The sequence below is a fragment of the Diabrotica virgifera genome, chromosome 5, assembly GCF_917563875.1.
Source record: "Diabrotica virgifera virgifera chromosome 5, PGI_DIABVI_V3a".
Classification (NCBI taxonomy): domain Eukaryota; kingdom Metazoa; phylum Arthropoda; class Insecta; order Coleoptera; family Chrysomelidae; genus Diabrotica; species Diabrotica virgifera.
The window spans coordinates 80,941,650-80,961,975 of NC_065447.1; the positions used below are offsets into that span (position 1 = coordinate 80,941,650).

General features: G+C 30.7%; 1 protein-coding gene across 1 annotated transcript; it reads left to right on the top strand.

The window, feature by feature from the left end:
• Positions 1-415: 415 nt before the first annotated feature.
• On the top strand, positions 416-19,013 carry LOC126884255 (facilitated trehalose transporter Tret1-like). Its single transcript, XM_050650188.1, has 2 exons — positions 416-742; positions 17,637-19,013. Exon 2 carries the CDS (start codon positions 17,768-17,770, stop codon positions 18,959-18,961), a length of 1,194 nt encoding a protein of 397 aa, XP_050506145.1. The 5' UTR covers positions 416-742; positions 17,637-17,767; the 3' UTR covers positions 18,962-19,013.
• Positions 19,014-20,326: the final 1,313 nt, after the last annotated feature.

Sequence of the window (20,326 nt, forward strand, 5' to 3'; positions counted from 1 at the left end):
GTTATTCACAAATTTTCAAGCAAATCGATCCATTCTGTAAAAATTGCGAGGTTTTGACCCATTTTAAGCTTCATTATTGGACTATTTAAATTTATTAAAAAAATACAAGTCGCCTAAAAAATATTTTTGTAATAAAAAGTTTTATATTATGTTTTTTAATTTGGGGGTTAATTTTATGGGTAAATGACCACTACCCTCCAGCCAGGAGGAATTTTGCATTAGGATATTATGGAAGAGTTATCTGAAAAATTTTCAGACTGTCCCAAATACCTGCCTAAAAATGTCTAACAGCCCTCCTACTATAAACTATAAACTAAAGAATGGCGGATTAAATTAATTATAAAGTTTGCAGTTTATTTATTTAAAGTTTATAAAGGTGCAAATCAAATATAATTTTTAATACTTTCAAATAAGATTCGCGCCTCGTAACAAAGATAATTATTTATAATATTTTGCTTAAAACTAAAAAATTGTTAAATCTTGATTTAAAGCCCACGTAAATGTCTATTTAAGTCACGTTCTTTGCATTATATTTAAGTGATATAAAATATGGGAGTACTGATATATTTATCAAATTTATTACATATAATATGAACAACAAAATGGTTTTAGCACATGCCAAAAATGTTGCTATTTGTTAAAGGACACATGTAAAGTGTTCTGTAATTTTTTGTGTGTTTTTTTCCAAAGATGAGGGCTGTATATTGCAAAAATCTTTTTCAATATCTAGCAGCGTTTTCGGGTGAGTTGCAAGTAAAACATTTTATTAATAATACTATATACACTTATTTGTTTAAAATAATCTATCTATCTAAAAAGCATAAATTCGCTGCAGAACGTAGGTCTCTCTCTATAGTCTAGGCGCCAAATAGAGGTCACCCTGTCCTTTTCAATTCTGATGGACAAACTCAACGGTTTCTTATTGATTTTTGGCTGCTGTTTACGAATTTCGAGGGTGGATTTCGATCCGAGTGGTCAAAAAATTGTTATAAACAATTTAATTGTTTATAAATTGTTTAGAAGGCTCTGGCTCATAGACTAAAAGTGGTAAAAAAATGTTTCAAATAAAATTTGTTCTTTAATAAAAAACGAAGAAAAAATCGTTTACTAAACTTAAATCCAACAATTAGAACTCAAGATATTGTAAAATTAGTGCACAATGCAAATTGCAAATTGCAAAATAAGTATTTTTCGAAGCTTTATCGAACGTAACTCCACTCCTACGCATGAAAATAAGCCTTAGGAGGTCTTATTTTAAAGCTTAATTATTAGGCTTCCAAACAAAGTTTGTTAAATTACTTTATATTCATTTTTTTTAAGTTATACCCGTTTGAATTTATAATTTTCTTAAAAAAATTGTACATTAATTTGTTTATAAGGGTTTCAAGCAAATTTGAGCTAGAAACATTTATACTTTAATTAACAATAATGATAGAAGAACTCCAAAGGAACAATTTGAGTTAAGAAAATTTTCGTAAGTTTATTTTTGGCCAAGATATATATATATATATATATATATATATATATATATATATATATATATATATATATATATATATCATAAAGGAGTACGACCGTCAATTCCAATATAACAAAGGAGCACTCGTAAGTGTAGGGTTTTATCGGTCAAGTGGGTGAAAAAAGAGACAAAGAATTCAGCTACTTCATCTATTTATTGAAGACGTTTCGTCTACTGCTCAGTAGACATCATCAGTTCATCTACAAAAAGAGTGGTATAAGAGACAACATCCAAAAGAGAGGTAAACAAGCACTAGCGTTACCTTAAAAAGACATGTAGCAAACGATAACATGTACATAGTAAAAAAACCTTATCCATGAACCAACGTAATGTAAAAGTATATAACATTTAAGTGTATAGTTAATATTTAAAAAACTTTAGTACAGCCAAAGACAAGACCATGTGGTAACAGTCATATATAAAAAACAAGTGGAAAAAAGCCGGCTTGCTTTTTTTGAAGTCAAGAATGAACCAAGAAAAAACCAGATTCACTTCCAAAAACTTAGTAGTATTTAAGCATACTTCATTTTAACTTTAGGTAACATCATTAAATGAGTAGAATGCTAATATGCAACTTTAAAAATTTAAGGTCAAATAGTTACCAGCAGGTCATCCTAGCCCAACCGACACACAAAAGAAAATGGAGTTTGAATTATCAGGTGTAAACTGACATCTCGCCAAGAGGCAGGCAACCTTTAAAAAATTATAACAAAGAGTGACTGACAACTGCAGTGCAGCGCGGTAAAATTTAAATTGATGTAATTAAAACAGTTATAAAAGTGTTTAAAAAGTGAAAGTAATATCAAGAAGTAATCAAGGGATGTACCTTATACCTCGTAGACAAGAATCACAGTTTATTTTAAACAAGTGAGGGCACTTCACACAATTATATGGAAAAGTGCCTACGTTAGTACTGGTAATCCAGTTAACTAACTAATATATAAGATAGTACAACAGTATAACTCCCATATATCGCAGCTCAAAAAACAAGAAAAAAATATGCAATAATTTAAGAAAATTTATAAATCAGTTTAGCAAATTGTAATTTATAATTAATATCAATAATGCAAAATTTTATCCTATGGCAAAATTTTAAATTGTACATCTAATAAGTAAACTGTTATTATCAAAAAAAAGTGGGAAAAGCTTGAAAAAACCACCAAAAGCTTTTTTACAATAAAATAATTTAAGTGAATAACATCGACTGATTCCGCAAGATCACTATTAAAGAAGTGGAAAAAGCCTGAAAACCACAAAACTTTTTTACAATATAATAATTTGAGTGTAATAATACCAACTAATTCTGCAAAATCAATGCATGGATCCTACCCTTCCTCCCTTATCAATAAATTTCTTTTTTCCCAAAGCTACGGTTCTTCTCTGAACGACATACCCAATGGTGACCAACTTAGATCAATATCGAATAATACTGTTAACATCACAATTCTGCCTACTACTAATCTTGGGACTCCTGTTTCCCAGTTTTCTTCACTTCCTTATTTTCCTCAGGTTACTGATAAACTTATTAAACTATATAAAAATAATAATATTCCTGTTAAGATTGCAATTAAGAACGCAAGAACAGTCAGAAATTTGTTCTCTAAGACTAAAACACCCTTGTCCCCTTTGGAACAAGTTAATGTGGTCTACCACATACCTTGTGCTGAATGTGACGCATGTTATGTAGGGCAGACAAAGCGAGCTTTAAAATCACGTTTAATTTCACACCGTAGTGTAGGCAGAATTGTGATGTTAACAGTATTATTCGATATTGATCTAAGTTGGTCACCATTGGGTATGTCGTTCAGAGAAGAACCGTAGCTTTGGGAAAAAAGAAATTTATTGATAAGGGAGGAAGGGTAGGATCCATGCATTGATTTTGCAGAATTAGTTGGTATTATTACACTCAAATTATTATATTGTAAAAAAGTTTTGTGGTTTTCAGGCTTTTTCCACTTCTTTAATAGTGATCTTGCGGAATCAGTCGATGTTATTCACTTAAATTATTTTATTGTAAAAAAGTTTTTGGTGGTTTTTTCAAGCTTTTCCCACTTTTTTTTGATAATAACAGTTTACTTATTAGATGTACAATTTAAAATTTTGCCATAGGATAAAATTTTGCATTATTGATATTAATTATAAATTACAATTTGCTAAACTGATTTATAAATTTTCTTAAATTATTGCATATTTTTTTCTTGTTTTTTGAGCTGCGATATATGGGAGTTATACTGTTGTACTATCTTATATATTAGTTAGTTAACTGGATTACCAGTACTAACGTAGGCACTTTTCCATATAATTGTGTGAAGTGCCCTCACTTGTTTAAAATAAACTGTGATTCTTGTCTACGAGGTATAAGGTACATCCCTTGATTACTTCTTGATATTACTTTCACTTTTTAAACACTTTTATAACTGTTTTAATTACATCAATTTAAATTTTACCGCGCTGCACTGCAGTTGTCAGTCACTCTTTGTTATAATTTTTTAAAGGTTGCCTGCCTCTTGGCGAGATGTCAGTTTACACCTGATAATTCAAACTCCATTTTCTTTTGTGTGTCGGTTGGGCTAGGATGACCTGCTGGTAACTATTTGACCTTAAATTTTTAAAGTTGCATATTAGCATTCTACTCATTTAATGATGTTACCTAAAGTTAAAATGAAGTATGCTTAAATACTACTAAGTTTTTGGAAGTGAATCTGGTTTTTTCTTGGTTCATTCTTGACTTCAAAAAAAGCAAGCCGGCTTTTTTCCACTTGTTTTTTATATATGACTGTTACCACATGGTCTTGTCTTTGGCTGTACTAAAGTTTTTTAAATATTAACTATACACTTAAATGTTATATACTTTTACATTACGTTGGTTCATGGATAAGGTTTTTTTACTATGTACATCTTATCGTTTGCTACATGTCTTTTTAAGGTAACGCTAGTGCTTGTTTACCTCTCTTTTGGATGTTGTCTCTTATACCACTCTTTTTGTAGATGAACTGATGATGTCTACTGAGCAGTAGACGAAACGTCTTCAATAAATAGATGAAGTAGCTGAATTCTTTGTCTCTTTTTTCACCCACTTGACCGATAAAACCCTACACTTACGAGTGCTCCTTTGTTATATATATATATATATATATATATATATATATATATATATATATATATATATATATATATTTAAATGGCGCCCTATGAGGCGCAAGATTGGTTCACCGTGTAAAAGTTCACGCGCTGACTTCTCGATGAAAATTATAATTTCTTTGTATACATACGTTATCTTCATTTTTCATTTTTGAACATCCTAATAAAATTTTATCATATAATTCTTATAATTAAATCATCATACTATACCTCGTATCACCTTTCATTCTATTTACTTTGGCTTCTATTTTTTGTACTAAATGAGAAAAAAAAACATTAAAACTAATATTTCAGAAGTATAACTAAAAAGTAAGCTGATATTATTTATTAATACTATTTTTACAAACATTTTTTTTCATGCATCTGCATAGAGATATACAGGGAATCTCAGCTTTTTTACCTCTGCATAAGTTCTTAGAGAAATTTTAACAGTTACATGGTGGTACTAAGTCTGTTCTTGTAGGCAGTAAAACTAAAACTATTTGGGGCTTCAGAGTCTAACTATCTATATGATATCCATATAAAGTGGATCTAGTTCTTTTACAGCATCATCAAGGCCCGTCAATTGAGTGTATGCCGCCACATCCTAAATGCTCGTTTTATAAGCAATGATGATGCTGCAAAAGAACTCGGTCCATTTTTATATGGATATCACATATTGGCTCATTTTCATACGTAGAAGCCGAGTTACGATCGATAAAGCGTCGAAGAATACATACTTACTTTACTCTGAGCCGATCTTGAGCCTCATAGCGCGCCATTAAAATATCGATATCTTGGCTAAAAATTAACTTACGAACATTTTCGAAAGCTCAAAGTTCCTTTTGAGTTCTTCTATCATTCTTGTTAATTAAAGTATAAATGTTTATAGCTCAAATTTGCTTGAAACCCTTATAAACAAATTAATGTACAATTTTTTTAAGAAAATTATAACTTCAAACGGGTATAGCTTTAAAATAAATAAAGATAAAGTAATTTAAGAAACCTTGTTTGAAAGCTTATTAATTAAGCTTTAAAACGAGACCTTCTAAGGCTCAATTTCATTCGCAGAAGCCGAGTTACGATCGACAAAGCTTTGAAAAATACTTATTTTGCAATTTGCAATTTGCATTTTGTACTAATTTTACAATATCTTAAGTTCTAATTATGGGATTTAAGTTTAGTAAACGTTTTTTCTTTGTTTTTTATTAAGAAACAAATTTTATTTGAAACATTTTTTTTATCTCTTTTAGTTTATGAGCCAGAGTCTTATAAACAATTTATAAACAATTAAATTGTTTATAACAATTTTTTGACCACTCGGATCGAAATCCACCCTCGAAATTCGTAATCAGCAGCCAAAAATCCATAATAAACCGTTGAGTTTGTCCATCAGAATTGAAAAGGACACGGTGACCCCTCTGGCGCCTATACTACTAAGTTTTTGCCACTTTTCTCTATATTTTTTGTCATAGTATTTCATAAAAACGTTTCATTCACATTGGAGTATCAGATTTCAATATACACTTTAATTTTCTAAAGGTCAGACCTATCTAAAACTTATAAAAATCATCTAAAAATGCGTACTATCAAAATAGCTTTAAAAGTATTGCAAAAGAGACTTGGTCCATAATAAACGACCTTAGAAATAAAACTCACACAGCTGAAACATTTTCCCTTCCAGACCCTGAGAATCTAAATGAATACATTTGTTAATGTGTGGAAAAATATAACATCAACTATTTTGCCACAACAAGATCCCATTTCCTATCTCCCTAATTCAAGAAGAGTCTCGAATTCATTCTTTATAAGACCAGTTGATAAATCTGAACTGATCGAAACAATAAATAGTATCAAAAACAAATCTTCCTGTTATACTGATGGACATCCGTATAAATCTAAAATCTCCCAGAAAATGTGTTGGGAAGTCCTCATCTCACTAATTAATGACTATTTTAAGAAAGGTAAATTGCCTAAATAACGAAGACGAAAACAATCCCGGATGCAGACAAAAATACTTCAAATATAACAGACGAGAAATATAACTTAGAGAGCCTATTACATGAAAGTGTTAAATATCTCTATCAAACGAGACTCGACAATTACATACTAAGCCCGAATAATCTAACAACAGAAGAGGTTTATAATAATATAGTATATAGCATAAAAGCAGCTGCAAAGGAAGCCCTTGGTATCAGAGAAATTAGAAAAAGTAACAAATACTGGTGGAATTCAGAGACAGAGAGACTAGTCAAGGAAAAAAAGATACTATAACAAAAATGACTTAACACAAAAAATGAAGAAGACTACAACAGATATAGAGAAAAGAAAAGAGAATCAAGACATAAAATCATTCAAAGTAAGAGAGAGACCTGGGATCGAAAGTGCCAAGGAATCGAAGCACACATAGGAGGACGAAAATGCAGTGAATCATGGAAATTTCTGAACAAGATCAAGAATAACGAAACACGCAACGACAAACTACAATTAATACCAACAGATAAATGGGTTCAACATTATAAGGAATTATTAACTGAACAAAGGCCCGAATACTCACAACCAACAGAGACGGAAATACAAATTGTAGGGGAAGAAATAAACATAAACACTGTTGCAGTTAAAAATGCAATTAAAAAACTAAAAAATGGAAGATCTCCTGGTCCAGGTGGAATCAATGCCGAACTACTGAAAAATGGAACTAAAAAACTTTTCGAGTCTCTGGCATATGTATTTACAAAGTACATCAATGGCGAAAATGTACCCAGTGACTGGAAAATAGCTTATATATCATCGATTCATAAAAAGGGCAATAAACTAAAATGTAGCAATTATCGCGGAATATCAGTAACAAATACAATAAGCAGAGCATATACAAAAATTTTAAGAGAACTGCGGGTTTAGAGGAACAATGCGGGTTTAGAGCTGGAAGGTCCTGTACGGATAATGTATTTTCGTTAAAGCAAATCATCGAAAAAAAATTAGAACGGAATAGGCCAGTACACCTAGTTTTTATAGATTTACAAAAAGCGTATGACAATATACCGATACCGAAACTACGGGAAGTACTGCAAAACTCCAACATTAACTTTACTCTCCTAAAAGCTGTCCAAAATTTATACAGTGACATGAAATCTGCAGTAAAATTAGGAAACAAAATAACAGATTTGTTTACAGTCAACAAAGGTCTACGACAAGGATGTTGCATATCACCGAGTCTGTTTAAGATTTATATCGCCAAAGCCCTTGTAATATGGAAAAGAAGATGCAGTGGAATGGGCATCCAAATCGACGACAACACCTGCCTGTACACCCTTCAGTTTGCAGACGATCAGATAATATGTGCAAACGATAAAGAAGATTTGGAATATATGACTCGCAAATTGAAGGAAGAATACGAAAAATGGGGATTGCAGATGAATGTAGAAAAAACACAATATTTATGCCTAGGTGAGGATTCAACTGATATGATATGGGACAATAATCTGAAAATAACTAGCTGTGATAAATATAAGTATTTGGGCATTAATTTCAACAAGGAAGGTACTGACGATGCAGAAATTAAGAGCAGAATAAATAAAGCAAGAACAATAATTAAATCATTGAACGGAGTTTTATGGAGTACCGAGATAGGGAAACAAAGAAAAATGCGAATATACAACACCATGATTAAGAGCACATTGGTATACGGATCCGAAACATGGAGAATAAAGGAACACCTAAAACGAAAATTAGAAGCTACTGAGATGGACGCCCTAAGAAGAGCAAGTAGAACGTCGACATTGGACCGGGTTAGAAATGAGGAAGTAAAGCGAAGAATGAATTTACAAGAAACGGTTGTAGAATGCATTGAGAAGAAACAATTAACGTGGTACGGACATGTTCAGAGAATGGGGGAGAAAAGGCTGCCAAAGAAAATTATGAAATGGATACCCACAGAAAACAGAAAAAGAGGAAGGCCAAGAACGACATGGATACAAGGAGTAAGACGATCAATCAGTGTACGAGGATTAGAAGATGAAAACTGCAATGACAGAAGATATTGGCAACAAGGCATCGGACAACGTCGGAGGACGTTTTGAAGCCGAATTTATATATATATATATATATATATATATATATATATATATATATATATATATATATAAAACAAAAGATGTAGATCCTTGAAACACACTCAGTGATCAAAAGATCCACAGGTACTGGTTTAACGACCACTCGTACGATATATATATATATATATATATATATATATATATATATATATATATATATATATATATATATATATATATATATATATATATATATATATATATATAAACTAGAAATGATCACAGCTGATTAGTAATTATCAATTTACAAATTATTGGGTTAACAGCTGAAATGGAAGACTCAGTGTACTCTTTTCTACGATTCCAATATTTCGTTAACAGTCGTTAACATCATCAGGGACGCTGAAATAATATTAAAGGTATAATAGTGAAACTGGGTATTAAAAAATAACTCACCAGTTTGAGATTTTAGTCAACGATGTTATAAATGTGTAAAAAAGCGGCATTAACAAAAAGAATTGCAGTGAATGTTATTAAAAATTAAAAATATAACAATAAAAAAGATAAAAAATGGAACTATAATATAAATAACTATGCTAAAAACCACTAATTATTAAAATCTTTTAAATTCGTCGCACAGAAAGGTATTAGAGACAATTATGTCAATATACTGTCAATTATGACAGAAATAGGTAGTTTATTATGAACTAGAATCTAAACTAAAATCTTTATTGACATTTAAGTTTTTATCAAGTTCAAGAAGGAAAGAATAGATCTCTGTTAATTGTTTAATATCTGTTCTTTTATTAATTGTCTGTTCATTCTGATAAATAAATGCCATTTCAAGAAAAGTTCTTTTGTGATAGTTCTTTTCATTTGTTAAAATTTTTACAGATTCAAAGTCCATATTATGGTTTTCATTTACAACATGTGTAGCTAAAGAGCACCTGTCTGGATATAATCTACAATCACTTTTATGACTTGTCATACGATCTTTTACTCGTCTAGTTGTCTGGCCTATGTACTGTTTGTCACAATCAATACATGGTATACTGTAAACTACATCAGTTAATAGCTCTTTTGGAGATCTATCTTTCATCTTTGAAAATAAGCTATTAATAGTTAAAACTGGTTTACTAGCTATTTTGATGTTTAGCTCGTTTTTTACAATTCGTGTGAGTTTTGGTGTAATCTCTCTAATGAAAGGTAAAGAGATGAATGAAACTACTTCCGGAATGACAACACTATTATTGTTAGCTGTATTATGATTATCTACAATAGTTGGTGTGATAGATGGAGTGTTAAATAATAACTGTTTTAACATTACAGGAGGATAAGAATTGTCTAAAAACATGTTATATAGTTTTTTTAGATTAGTTTGATGGAATGATTTATCAGCAATTCGTTCAATCCTAGTTCGCATTTGTTTTACTAAGTTAAATTTTATTGAGTGTTTATGGTAAGACCAATAATTCAGGTATCTACCTGAACTCATTGGTTTCATGTACCAATCAACTAAGATAGTATTATTTTTTGTGCGATATAATTTGGTGTCTAAAAAAGGAATGGAACAATGGTCATCTACTATTATTATTATTATTATTATTATTATTCCTGTACTACCTTTTACACCTTTCTTTGTCAAAAAATATGTAGATGACCTAATTTTAGCTATACCTACTAATAGTACAGATGAATTGTTATTTATTTTTAATACCTTTGATCCTCATATACAATTTACAGTTGAAGTAGAGGATGACCATTGTTCCATTCCTTTTTTAGACACCAAATTATATCGCACAAAAAATAATACTATCTTAGTTGATTGGTACATGAAACCAATGAGTTCAGGTAGATACCTGAATTATTGGTCTTACCATAAACACTCAATAAAATTTAACTTAGTAAAACAAATGCGAACTAGGATTGAACGAATTGCTGATAAATCATTCCATCAAACTAATCTAAAAAAACTATATAACATGTTTTTAGACAATTCTTATCCTCCTGTAATGTTAAAACAGTTATTATTTAACACTCCATCTATCACACCAACTATTGTAGATAATCATAATACAGCTAACAATAATAGTGTTGTCATTCCGGAAGTAGTTTCATTCATCTCTTTACCTTTCATTAGAGAGATTACACCAAAACTCACACGAATTGTAAAAAACGAGCTAAACATCAAAATAGCTAGTAAACCAGTTTTAACTATTAATAGCTTATTTTCAAAGATGAAAGATAGATCTCCAAAAGAGCTATTAACTGATGTAGTTTACAGTATACCATGTATTGATTGTGACAAACAGTACATAGGCCAGACAACTAGACGAGTAAAAGATCGTATGACAAGTCATAAAAGTGATTGTAGATTATATCCAGACAGGTGCTCTTTAGCTACACATGTTGTAAATGAAAACCATAATATGGACTTTGAATCTGTAAAAATTTTAACAAATGAAAAGAACTATCACAAAAGAACTTTTCTTGAAATGGCATTTATTTATCAGAATGAACAGACAATTAATAAAAGAACAGATATTAAACAATTAACAGAGATCTATTCTTTCCTTCTTGAACTTGATAAAAACTTAAATGTCAATAAAGATTTTAGTTTAGATTCTAGTTCATAATAAACTACCTATTTCTGTCATAATTGACAGTATATTGACATAATTGTCTCTAATACCTTTCTGTGCGACGAATTTAAAAGATTTTAATAATTAGTGGTTTTTAGCATAGTTATTTATATTATAGTTCCATTTTTTATCTTTTTTATTGTTATATTTTTAATTTTTAATAACATTCACTGCAATTCTTTTTGTTAATGCCGCTTTTTTACACATTTATAACATCGTTGACTAAAATCTCAAACTGGTGAGTTATTTTTTAATACCCAGTTTCACTATTATACCTTTAATATTATTTCAGCGTCCCTGATGATGTTAACGACTGTTAACGAAATATTGGAATCGTAGAAAAGAGTACACTGAGTCTTCCATTTCAGCTGTTAACCCAATAATTTGTAAATTGATATATATATATATATATATATATATATATATATATATATATATATAAATTGCCTAAAAGAGCTTAAAGACAGTCATCATTATTCATCTTCATAAGCGTGGTGAAAGACCTAATGTCTGCAACTATAGACCTACATATTACCTTACTACCGGTACCAAAGGAGAGTATATTATATTATTTGCCGGTACTCTCCAAAATTGTTGAGAAACTGATAAAAGCCCGACTTACGTCCTTCGGCTTTTTAAAAAATAATAAATGTACCACTGATGCCATGTTTTCTGTATTACATGAGGCTTACCAAGCATTGAACGATAATCTTCACACTGCCACTTTTTTGTGAGTATACCAAAGCTTTTGCTTTTGTAAATCACGAAATTTTGATTAAAAAAACTAAATTTTTACGGAATTCGACGTATTTCTTTGAATTGGTTCCAATCTTACTTTGATAGTAGGAAACAACTGGTTTTATAAACTCTAGTCTCAAAAACATTGTATGTGGTTCAGTATTAGTATAGTCGAACCCGCTTATTGGAATAGCTATAACCGAGATATTCTAATAACCGATCATTGGCGGCTAGTGGAAACGTTTCGGAGCCTCAAATTTCTATTCCTTAAAACGGGATATTCCTATAAGAGGTATTCTAATACTTTTTCCTCTACTTCTCCTTATCTTAATTAATGACATCACTAATTTAAAAATCAATGAAACATTTTTTTCTTTATTGATGATACCAGTATCAGCTGGAGCCACTCAAATATTGCAGCTCTTCATGCTACTATAACTTCTGATCTACTTATAATAAAAATCTGGTCCGACTCTTATTTACTCTCTTTTAACGTGGATAAAACAGTAGTATTATCCTATAAAGCAGCTCTTTAACCTTTACCTCTTAATAACAGCCAGATCAGTAATGCTGATTCTGTAAAATTTTTTGGTGTTTTTTGGACAGTTACCTTAAATGGTCCCTTCTTATCGATTTGTTAAGTAAGATACTAGCCTAAGCTTGCTATGCAATAAGATCTGTTTCGAAGAAAATCAATTTAGCGTCTCCTAAAATAACATATTTTTCTTTGTTCGAGTCTCATCTTCGATATGGTCGTCCTTTTTGGTATTCTGGTACAACTTCTCAATCCGATGTTATTTTTAAATTACAAAAGAAGCAATAAGATATCTGTTGTGTCTTAGATATATGTTTTGCCTTAGCTATTGCAGAAGCTACTTTAAATATCACGCGATTTTAACAATTTCTTCTTTATTTTTATAAATTGTTTGTTTATTTCGTAAACACCTAGGTACATGCCTTTCCAGAAAGACCTAGTCATAACTATTCCACAGAAATTCTACCTTTGACGTCTAGTTACCGGTCCCGTCTACTGAGTTCGTAAAGAAATCTATATCTGCAAAAAAAATCTATATTCTGCAAAAAAATGATACCTACAACCATCTCCCTCTACAACCGAGATCTGCAGCATCATTCCCAAGTTCCGTAAAATGAAAAAAACCTATCCATCTGAAAACCGTATTACTCAGTGGAATAGTTTCTTAATGCATAACTAAGAAATTACAGTTCTCTTATACAGGGTGTTTCATTGGAAAACGGAAATACTTTAACGGGGAATAGAGGTCATCGAGCCGGATTTAGATATACTACATTTTTTGCCTTACTGACTTTTATAACCGAGTTACAGAGTGTTTTATTGATTTTGCCTATTTCTTTCCTAAACCATAACTTTAGAACCACCCTGTATATTTTTTTGATATTTGGTACACATATGTCTCATTCAAAACCCAAACGACCGACATACTAACCATAAGAAAAATCCAGGTCCGGATTAATAAAAAATTATAAAGTAATTGTGACCTTAAAACAACACCCTGTATATTAAAATTTTGAAAATCTGTTTACATATTTGAAAAGAGCACAAAAGAATAAGTTATACGGTTCGCTTCAATTTTTCGGCCAGACAATTTTATGACTTTAATTTTGAAATTATATCGAATTTTTTAAGAACTCTGACATTAAAAAGCTGATATTATTAACTTTTAGTTATAAATTATTAAAGTTAATGAATAAATACTCATTTTAAAAATAATCAATACTTACTTACCACATTGGAACGACCCAATTACTAATGAAAACAAAAATCCAGGTCTGGATTAACAAAAAAATATAAATTAATTGTGACCTTGAACCAACACCCTGTATATTGAAATTTTGAAAATTTGTCTGCGCATTTTAAAAAAGCATAAAAACTGTGATTAAATAATTATTTTAATTTTTTGCGCCGTTGATTTAATTACATCAATATTGAAATTATATTGAAATGTTAAAGGTTAAAAACCAGGTGTTATTAATTTTAAAAAATTTAATGTCAATGAATCAATACTTATTTTAAAAATACTTAATACTTATTTACTACGTTGGCTTCATGGATACTATGGATTTGTAGCTGTTATGCACATCATTAAAAAATAGAATTGCGAGAATTGGGATACTTTAATGATTTAGTAAATTATAAAAAAAAACAGCTATATCTAATAAAAAAAATTCGTATAAACAATTCAACAATTTAACATAAATTAAAAATATTTGGACTATAACAGTTGCTCAAAATGTCCGCCATTTTGTTCGATGCATTTCCTTGCTCGTTTTAAAAGATTTCGAATCGATTTTCTAATTACATTGGGATTGTTCTTAATTTTTCTGACAGCTTTTTGTCATCTTGACAGAATTAATCAATATGATTTCAAAATTGCCGTAATTAAATTATCTGCGCAAAAATTTGACATGCACCTTTTATTGCAGTTTTTTATGCTATTTTAAAATACGCAAACAAATTTTCAAAATTTCAATATACAGGGTGTTGTTTCAAGGGCACAATTACTTTATATTTTTTTGGTTAATCCGGACGTGGATTTTTCTTGTGATTACTAATTGGGTCATTCCAATGTGGTAAATAAGTATTGATTATGTTTAAAATGAGTATTTATTCATTATCTTTAATAATTTATAACTAAAAGTTAATAATATCTGCTTTTTAATGTCGAGAGTTCTTAAAAAATTCAAAATAATTTCAAAATTAAAGTAATAAAATTCTCTGACCGAAAAATTGAAGCGAACCATTAAACTTACTTTTTGTGCTCTTTTCAAATATGCAAACAGATTTTCAAAATTTGAATATACGATGTTGTTTTAAGGTCACAATTACTTTATAATTTTTTGTTAATCCGGACCTGGATTTTTCTTACGGTTAGTATGTCGGTCGTTTGGGTTTTGAATGAGACATATGTGTACCAAATATCAAAAAAATATACAAGGTGGTTCCAAAGTTATAGCTTCGGAAAGAAATGGGCAAAATCGATAAAACACCCTGTAACTCGGTTATAAAAGTCGGTAGGGCAAAAAATGTAGTACATCTAGAACCGGCTCGGTGACCTCAATTCACTATTAAAGTATTTCCGTTTCCCAATGAAACACCCTGTATACAAGTAGTAGTATCTTTATCTATATTTGTGTGTCATAATGTAGCAGCAGCTTTAACTTAAAGTTATATTAAGGGGATGGGTATGTATTTTCGGCTGCAATGCTATTCAAATGGTGATTAATTTTTTTCGAATCCTGAGAAAACTAATAAGTATTTTTGAAAAATTTAAGCTCAGAATGAAAGATTACGTTCTTACCGAGGGCCGGAAGTCCATGAAAACTTCTATAATGTATATTTTATTAAATTACAGGGGTGAAAACTAAGAGAAAATGTAGTGTGATTTTTAATTTCAAATATCTCATTCAAAAGAAACTTTTTATTTATTCTAAGGGACCTTCGACTCTCTATAACAATTTAGTCTTTCATTCTGCGTTTAAATTTTAAAAAAATATTTATTAGTTTTTTCAGGATTCGAAAAAATGGACACCATGTCCGTGGTGATATTTTCCAAATCGAACATTCGCTATCTTTGTCATTCAACGCACTGAGTCTAATACAGTACGTAAATCGTTCAGCTGGACATAGGGAACATACATTGTATATATTTAGGTACATAAATACATACATTTTATTATATTTAGATACTTGTGGCAACTGAGCTCTCTCGGTGACAATTTAGCATTAAGGGGCACTCAAAACTCACAACTCATTTCGACTGACACAAATAAACGTCAAAATACGACAATGTAGCTAAATATTTTTGACCTAAGGGAATGGGAAAACTGTTTAATTTTAAAATTAGTTTTTAAATAAAAAATATTTTAAAAATTACCTAAAGTAAAATAACTCATTAATCATAAACTGTGTTTTTGATTTATTTATGGACAGCCTTGCTTCAAAAGTCACTCATTCGATTCGTTCAAACTAACAGCCCTATTGCAACAAAAAGTCATACTCGAACAGAAGCTTGATGATGACCAGAAAGTGACAGTTTTAAATATTTGTCATGGCATCGGGAATATTTTGAGTTGTTGATTAAATAATATTGATATTTAGTGTATTTGATAAATAATTGATTTAAGACGTGAACTTAATAAAAAGTTATTTATTGTGTATTATTTATGGAAGATCCAAGCAGAGAATACAGTGATCCAAGTATTTTTTTGTTGCAGATGTTCAAAACTGTAAGCGTTTCATATAATAGTAACAATATACATATTATTAAAAAATTACTTTAACACTTTTCCTCTTTTCTCGATTGAGTATTAGTTTTTGTTGTACATATAAGTTATTACAATCACTGAATACATAGTTAGTGAAAAAAGTATCACATTTATTCATCATCATACTGGCTCGACAACCCTTTCTGGGTCTTGGGCTGTTCCAGGATTCTTCTCCATTCTGATCTGTTTCGTGCTTTTTTCTCCAGTTTTTTATTTTTAAGGTTAATATATCATTTTCTATTTGTTCTAAATATCTCAGCTTCGGTCTTCCTCTTGTTCTTTTTCCTACTGGCATCTGTTTGAATATTTTGTTTGGTATTTCGCCTTCTTCCATTTTTTCTACATGTCCCATCCAACGCAGCCGTCCTATTTTAATGAATGTCATGATATCCGGATCCTGGTATATTTTGTATAGATCACATTTATTAACTAAATTAATAATTTGCAATTATACAAATAACAGTTATCCAAGAACATTCAAAAGCCATCTCTTTAAGTCAAGGATGACATTGTCAAGTAGAATGACATTCTAGTAATGTTTACATATCCATACCAGTGTGAATTTTACTACACGTAATTTGCCGTGTAAAGACAGAAAAAGTAGGGATACCCGTAAAATATTAGCGAATTAGGTATGTACCGATGGCCTTAAACTTATTAGTTCCTACGACAGATTACGCAATTTACAATTTATTTAAATTTTGCAATACATTGTTTTTGTCATTATTTTTTATTTATATTAACGATTTATGTAATTTTAGTAAATTGTTTTGGTTATTGTTTATTTTTCTGATTCTTTGTAACCTTAGTCTACAAAATTGTATAATTTTCAATGATACTAAGTCTACGGCCAGACGAGCTACAATAACAGCGCTGTAAGAGCAGTAAACTGAAGCTCGAAAAATGGGTACTACAGTGAGTATAGTGGATGGCCAGACAGCGCTGTAAATATACTCACTATACACTTACTGTTGGAACCATTATTCGAGCTTTATTTTACTGCTCTTAGAGCGCTGTAATTGTCGCAGGTCTGGCCGTAGTGTTAAGCATATTACTACTCTATTCTATTGAATCTTACGTGTTTGATTGTCTCTGTCGATTGATTGCCAAAACAGCTGTAATGACATTAATTTGTAATATATTTCTGGGAAGTATAGGAAACAAAAGTTTTCAGTGTTTTATTGTTCGATAAAACGAATTTATATCAAATATCGGTCGAATCCATTAAATTTCGTTTAAAATAAAACTTTTTCATTTTAGGTTCCTTTAATATAATTAGTTATGGTGTGGTCACCGCATGGACGTCGCCGTTCCTATCTTATCTTACCTCAGAATCTTCAACAATACCAGTTACCGACGAATAGGGATCATGGATAGCTATAGTCAGTGCAATGGGTTGCCCGTTCGGTGCAATTTTGGGAAGTTATTTAGGAGATACTCTAGGTAGAAAAAAATCAATTCTCATGGCAGCTCCAATAGCGTTCTTTGGAAATATTTGGCTAGCTTTTGCAAATGATGTGTGGATGCTATTTGCTATAAGATTTATTATAGGAGTTTCAGATGGATTCAGTTTTACTATATTTCCAGTGTATATAGGAGAAATATCTTCTCCAGAAATCAGAGGATTCTTGTCCTCACTTCTAACTTTAATGTTCCTCTTTGGTATTTTATTTATTAATATTATTGGTTCAATTTGGAGCATTTTTACCTGTGCTATAATAGCATCCATTATTCCCCTACTACACTTCATTACCTTTATATTTATGCCTGAATCACCATACTGGTATGTTAAAGTTAAACGATACGATGACGCAGAAAAATCTTTGCAGATTTTTCGAGGAGAAAAAGATGTTCAAAAACAGTTATTAATTATAAAAGAGACTATAAGGGACGAGGAAGAAAGAGGTAAACCCAAAGTTACTGATTTAATTACAATTCCAAGTAACAGACGTGCAACTATCATTACTTTTCTAATAGTCTTACAAAACAAAGCTACTGCTAAAAGTCCTTTATTGTTTTTTACCAAAACCATATTTGAAAAAACTGGAAGTGATATTAGTCCGACAGTCTCTACAATATCATACTCTGCAGTTGAAATGTTAATAGCTGCCTTAACATGTTATTTTATTCTTGACAGATTCGGTAAAAGAATCTTGTGTATAATCTGTGTCATTGGGTGTATTGTATCTCTTTTAGCTATTGGCATTTATTTTCAACTAGATGATACTGCAAATGAATTGCTTGTTTACTTAAATTGGTTGCCTTTAACGGCTCTAATCTGTTTTAATATTTTTTATAATGTCGGGATATCCTTTGCTCCATTTTGTTTCGCATGTGAGTTATTTCCCACAGGAGTAAGGGCCTATGCCCTTACGATGACTGAGATATCTATGTCTATTTGTACTGTAATATCGGGAAAAGCATTTCATTGGCTACAAAGTTATTACGGTTCATTTGCTATTCCGTTTTTCACGTTTTCGGCTTTATGTTTACTTGTTTTCATCTTTGTCATTAAGCTTACTCCGGAAACTAAAGGAAAGTCCTTGGAAGAAATTCAGCTATTTTTGAAAGCTAAAACAAAATAGAATGCAATGTAACGTTGTATTTTTACATTGACAATATATTTATTTGTTAGTATTCTTAGTATTTTCAATTCCTCGTTTATTACGGTGTTTTATTCAGAGCATCATATTGAGATTCACAAAATAAAAAACGACGAATGTTTATAATCAAAAAATTGGAAATAGAAGAGGCATATCGTTGAAAAATTGTACGAGAATATTGAATAGTACAATAACGTCAAACTTATAAAGGGTAGCTATGTTATATAGACGTTATAGTCAAAACCCGAATTTCAGGCACTCCTAGGTTTGACTAGGCAATCCTCAGGTCTGACTGACGATCTTAGACAAAGCCCTAGATAAATTACAGTTTCGGCCCTTGACTAGCCAAACCTCGGAGAGACTAAGTTGGTCAGGCAAAGGTCGAAATTTAATTTTATGAAATCGGGGTTTGACTAGTCAAACCCCCATCAGCTATTAAAATGTCGTAATTTCTTATATTAGGTTTAATAAAACGTAATTTTTTGATTTTAATGTTTATCATTTTTATATTGTCGTAATTAAAATAAAAAAATAGTGTTTATTCTCACATGTTGAGGCATTATGGCATTTAGAGTTGCACAATGCGTTAGACCTTTTACATACACAATTTGAAAGAGCATTTCTTGTTGCAGTAGAATTTTGTAAATCTTTATCCTCCAAATTTAGAATCTTTTGTACTAATTTCTCTTAGAGACAGAGACAGCTTAACATCTGGAACATCTTCGAAATTAGGAAATTTCTCACTGCATTCTCTTATTTGATTTCTTGAAAAAAGTCTGTTTATTGTTCCGTATTTCGTACCAACTCTATAAAAGCGCTAACACAGATGGGGCGGCGTAAGTCGACTGAACCCCCGCTGAGATGTCGAAAGCGACGCATCCCTTACTATACTTTGATGCAGTGACACACACCAGGCGCTCTTAAAATTTTCGTTGCATCGACGTTCCCGCGACTCATCCTAGAACCCATATGTCGCCCTAATGTCGCCAATCGGTCTTACGACTTCGACGGCATATCATAAATCGTGGTACAACACAGACGTTTGAGCTGTTTTTTAGCGAATTTTGTTGTGAGTGTTGCCAAATCTTGTTTAGTGATGGAAATTACAGACTTGAACTATATTTCAACTTGAATTTTTTACTCCCATATCAAATTATTTTTATATGGGCCTCATTGTATTTTTAATTTTTTTTATCTTATAGCTTAAAGGGCAACTTAATTAGGTACATTTCTATCTGGAAAAAAAGTAATCTACTAAATAAATTTTTTTCAAACTCTTTGAAACTAATTTCACAAACATTCAAACAGAATTTTCAAATCTGTAACCATTGACCAGTTTGACTTGTC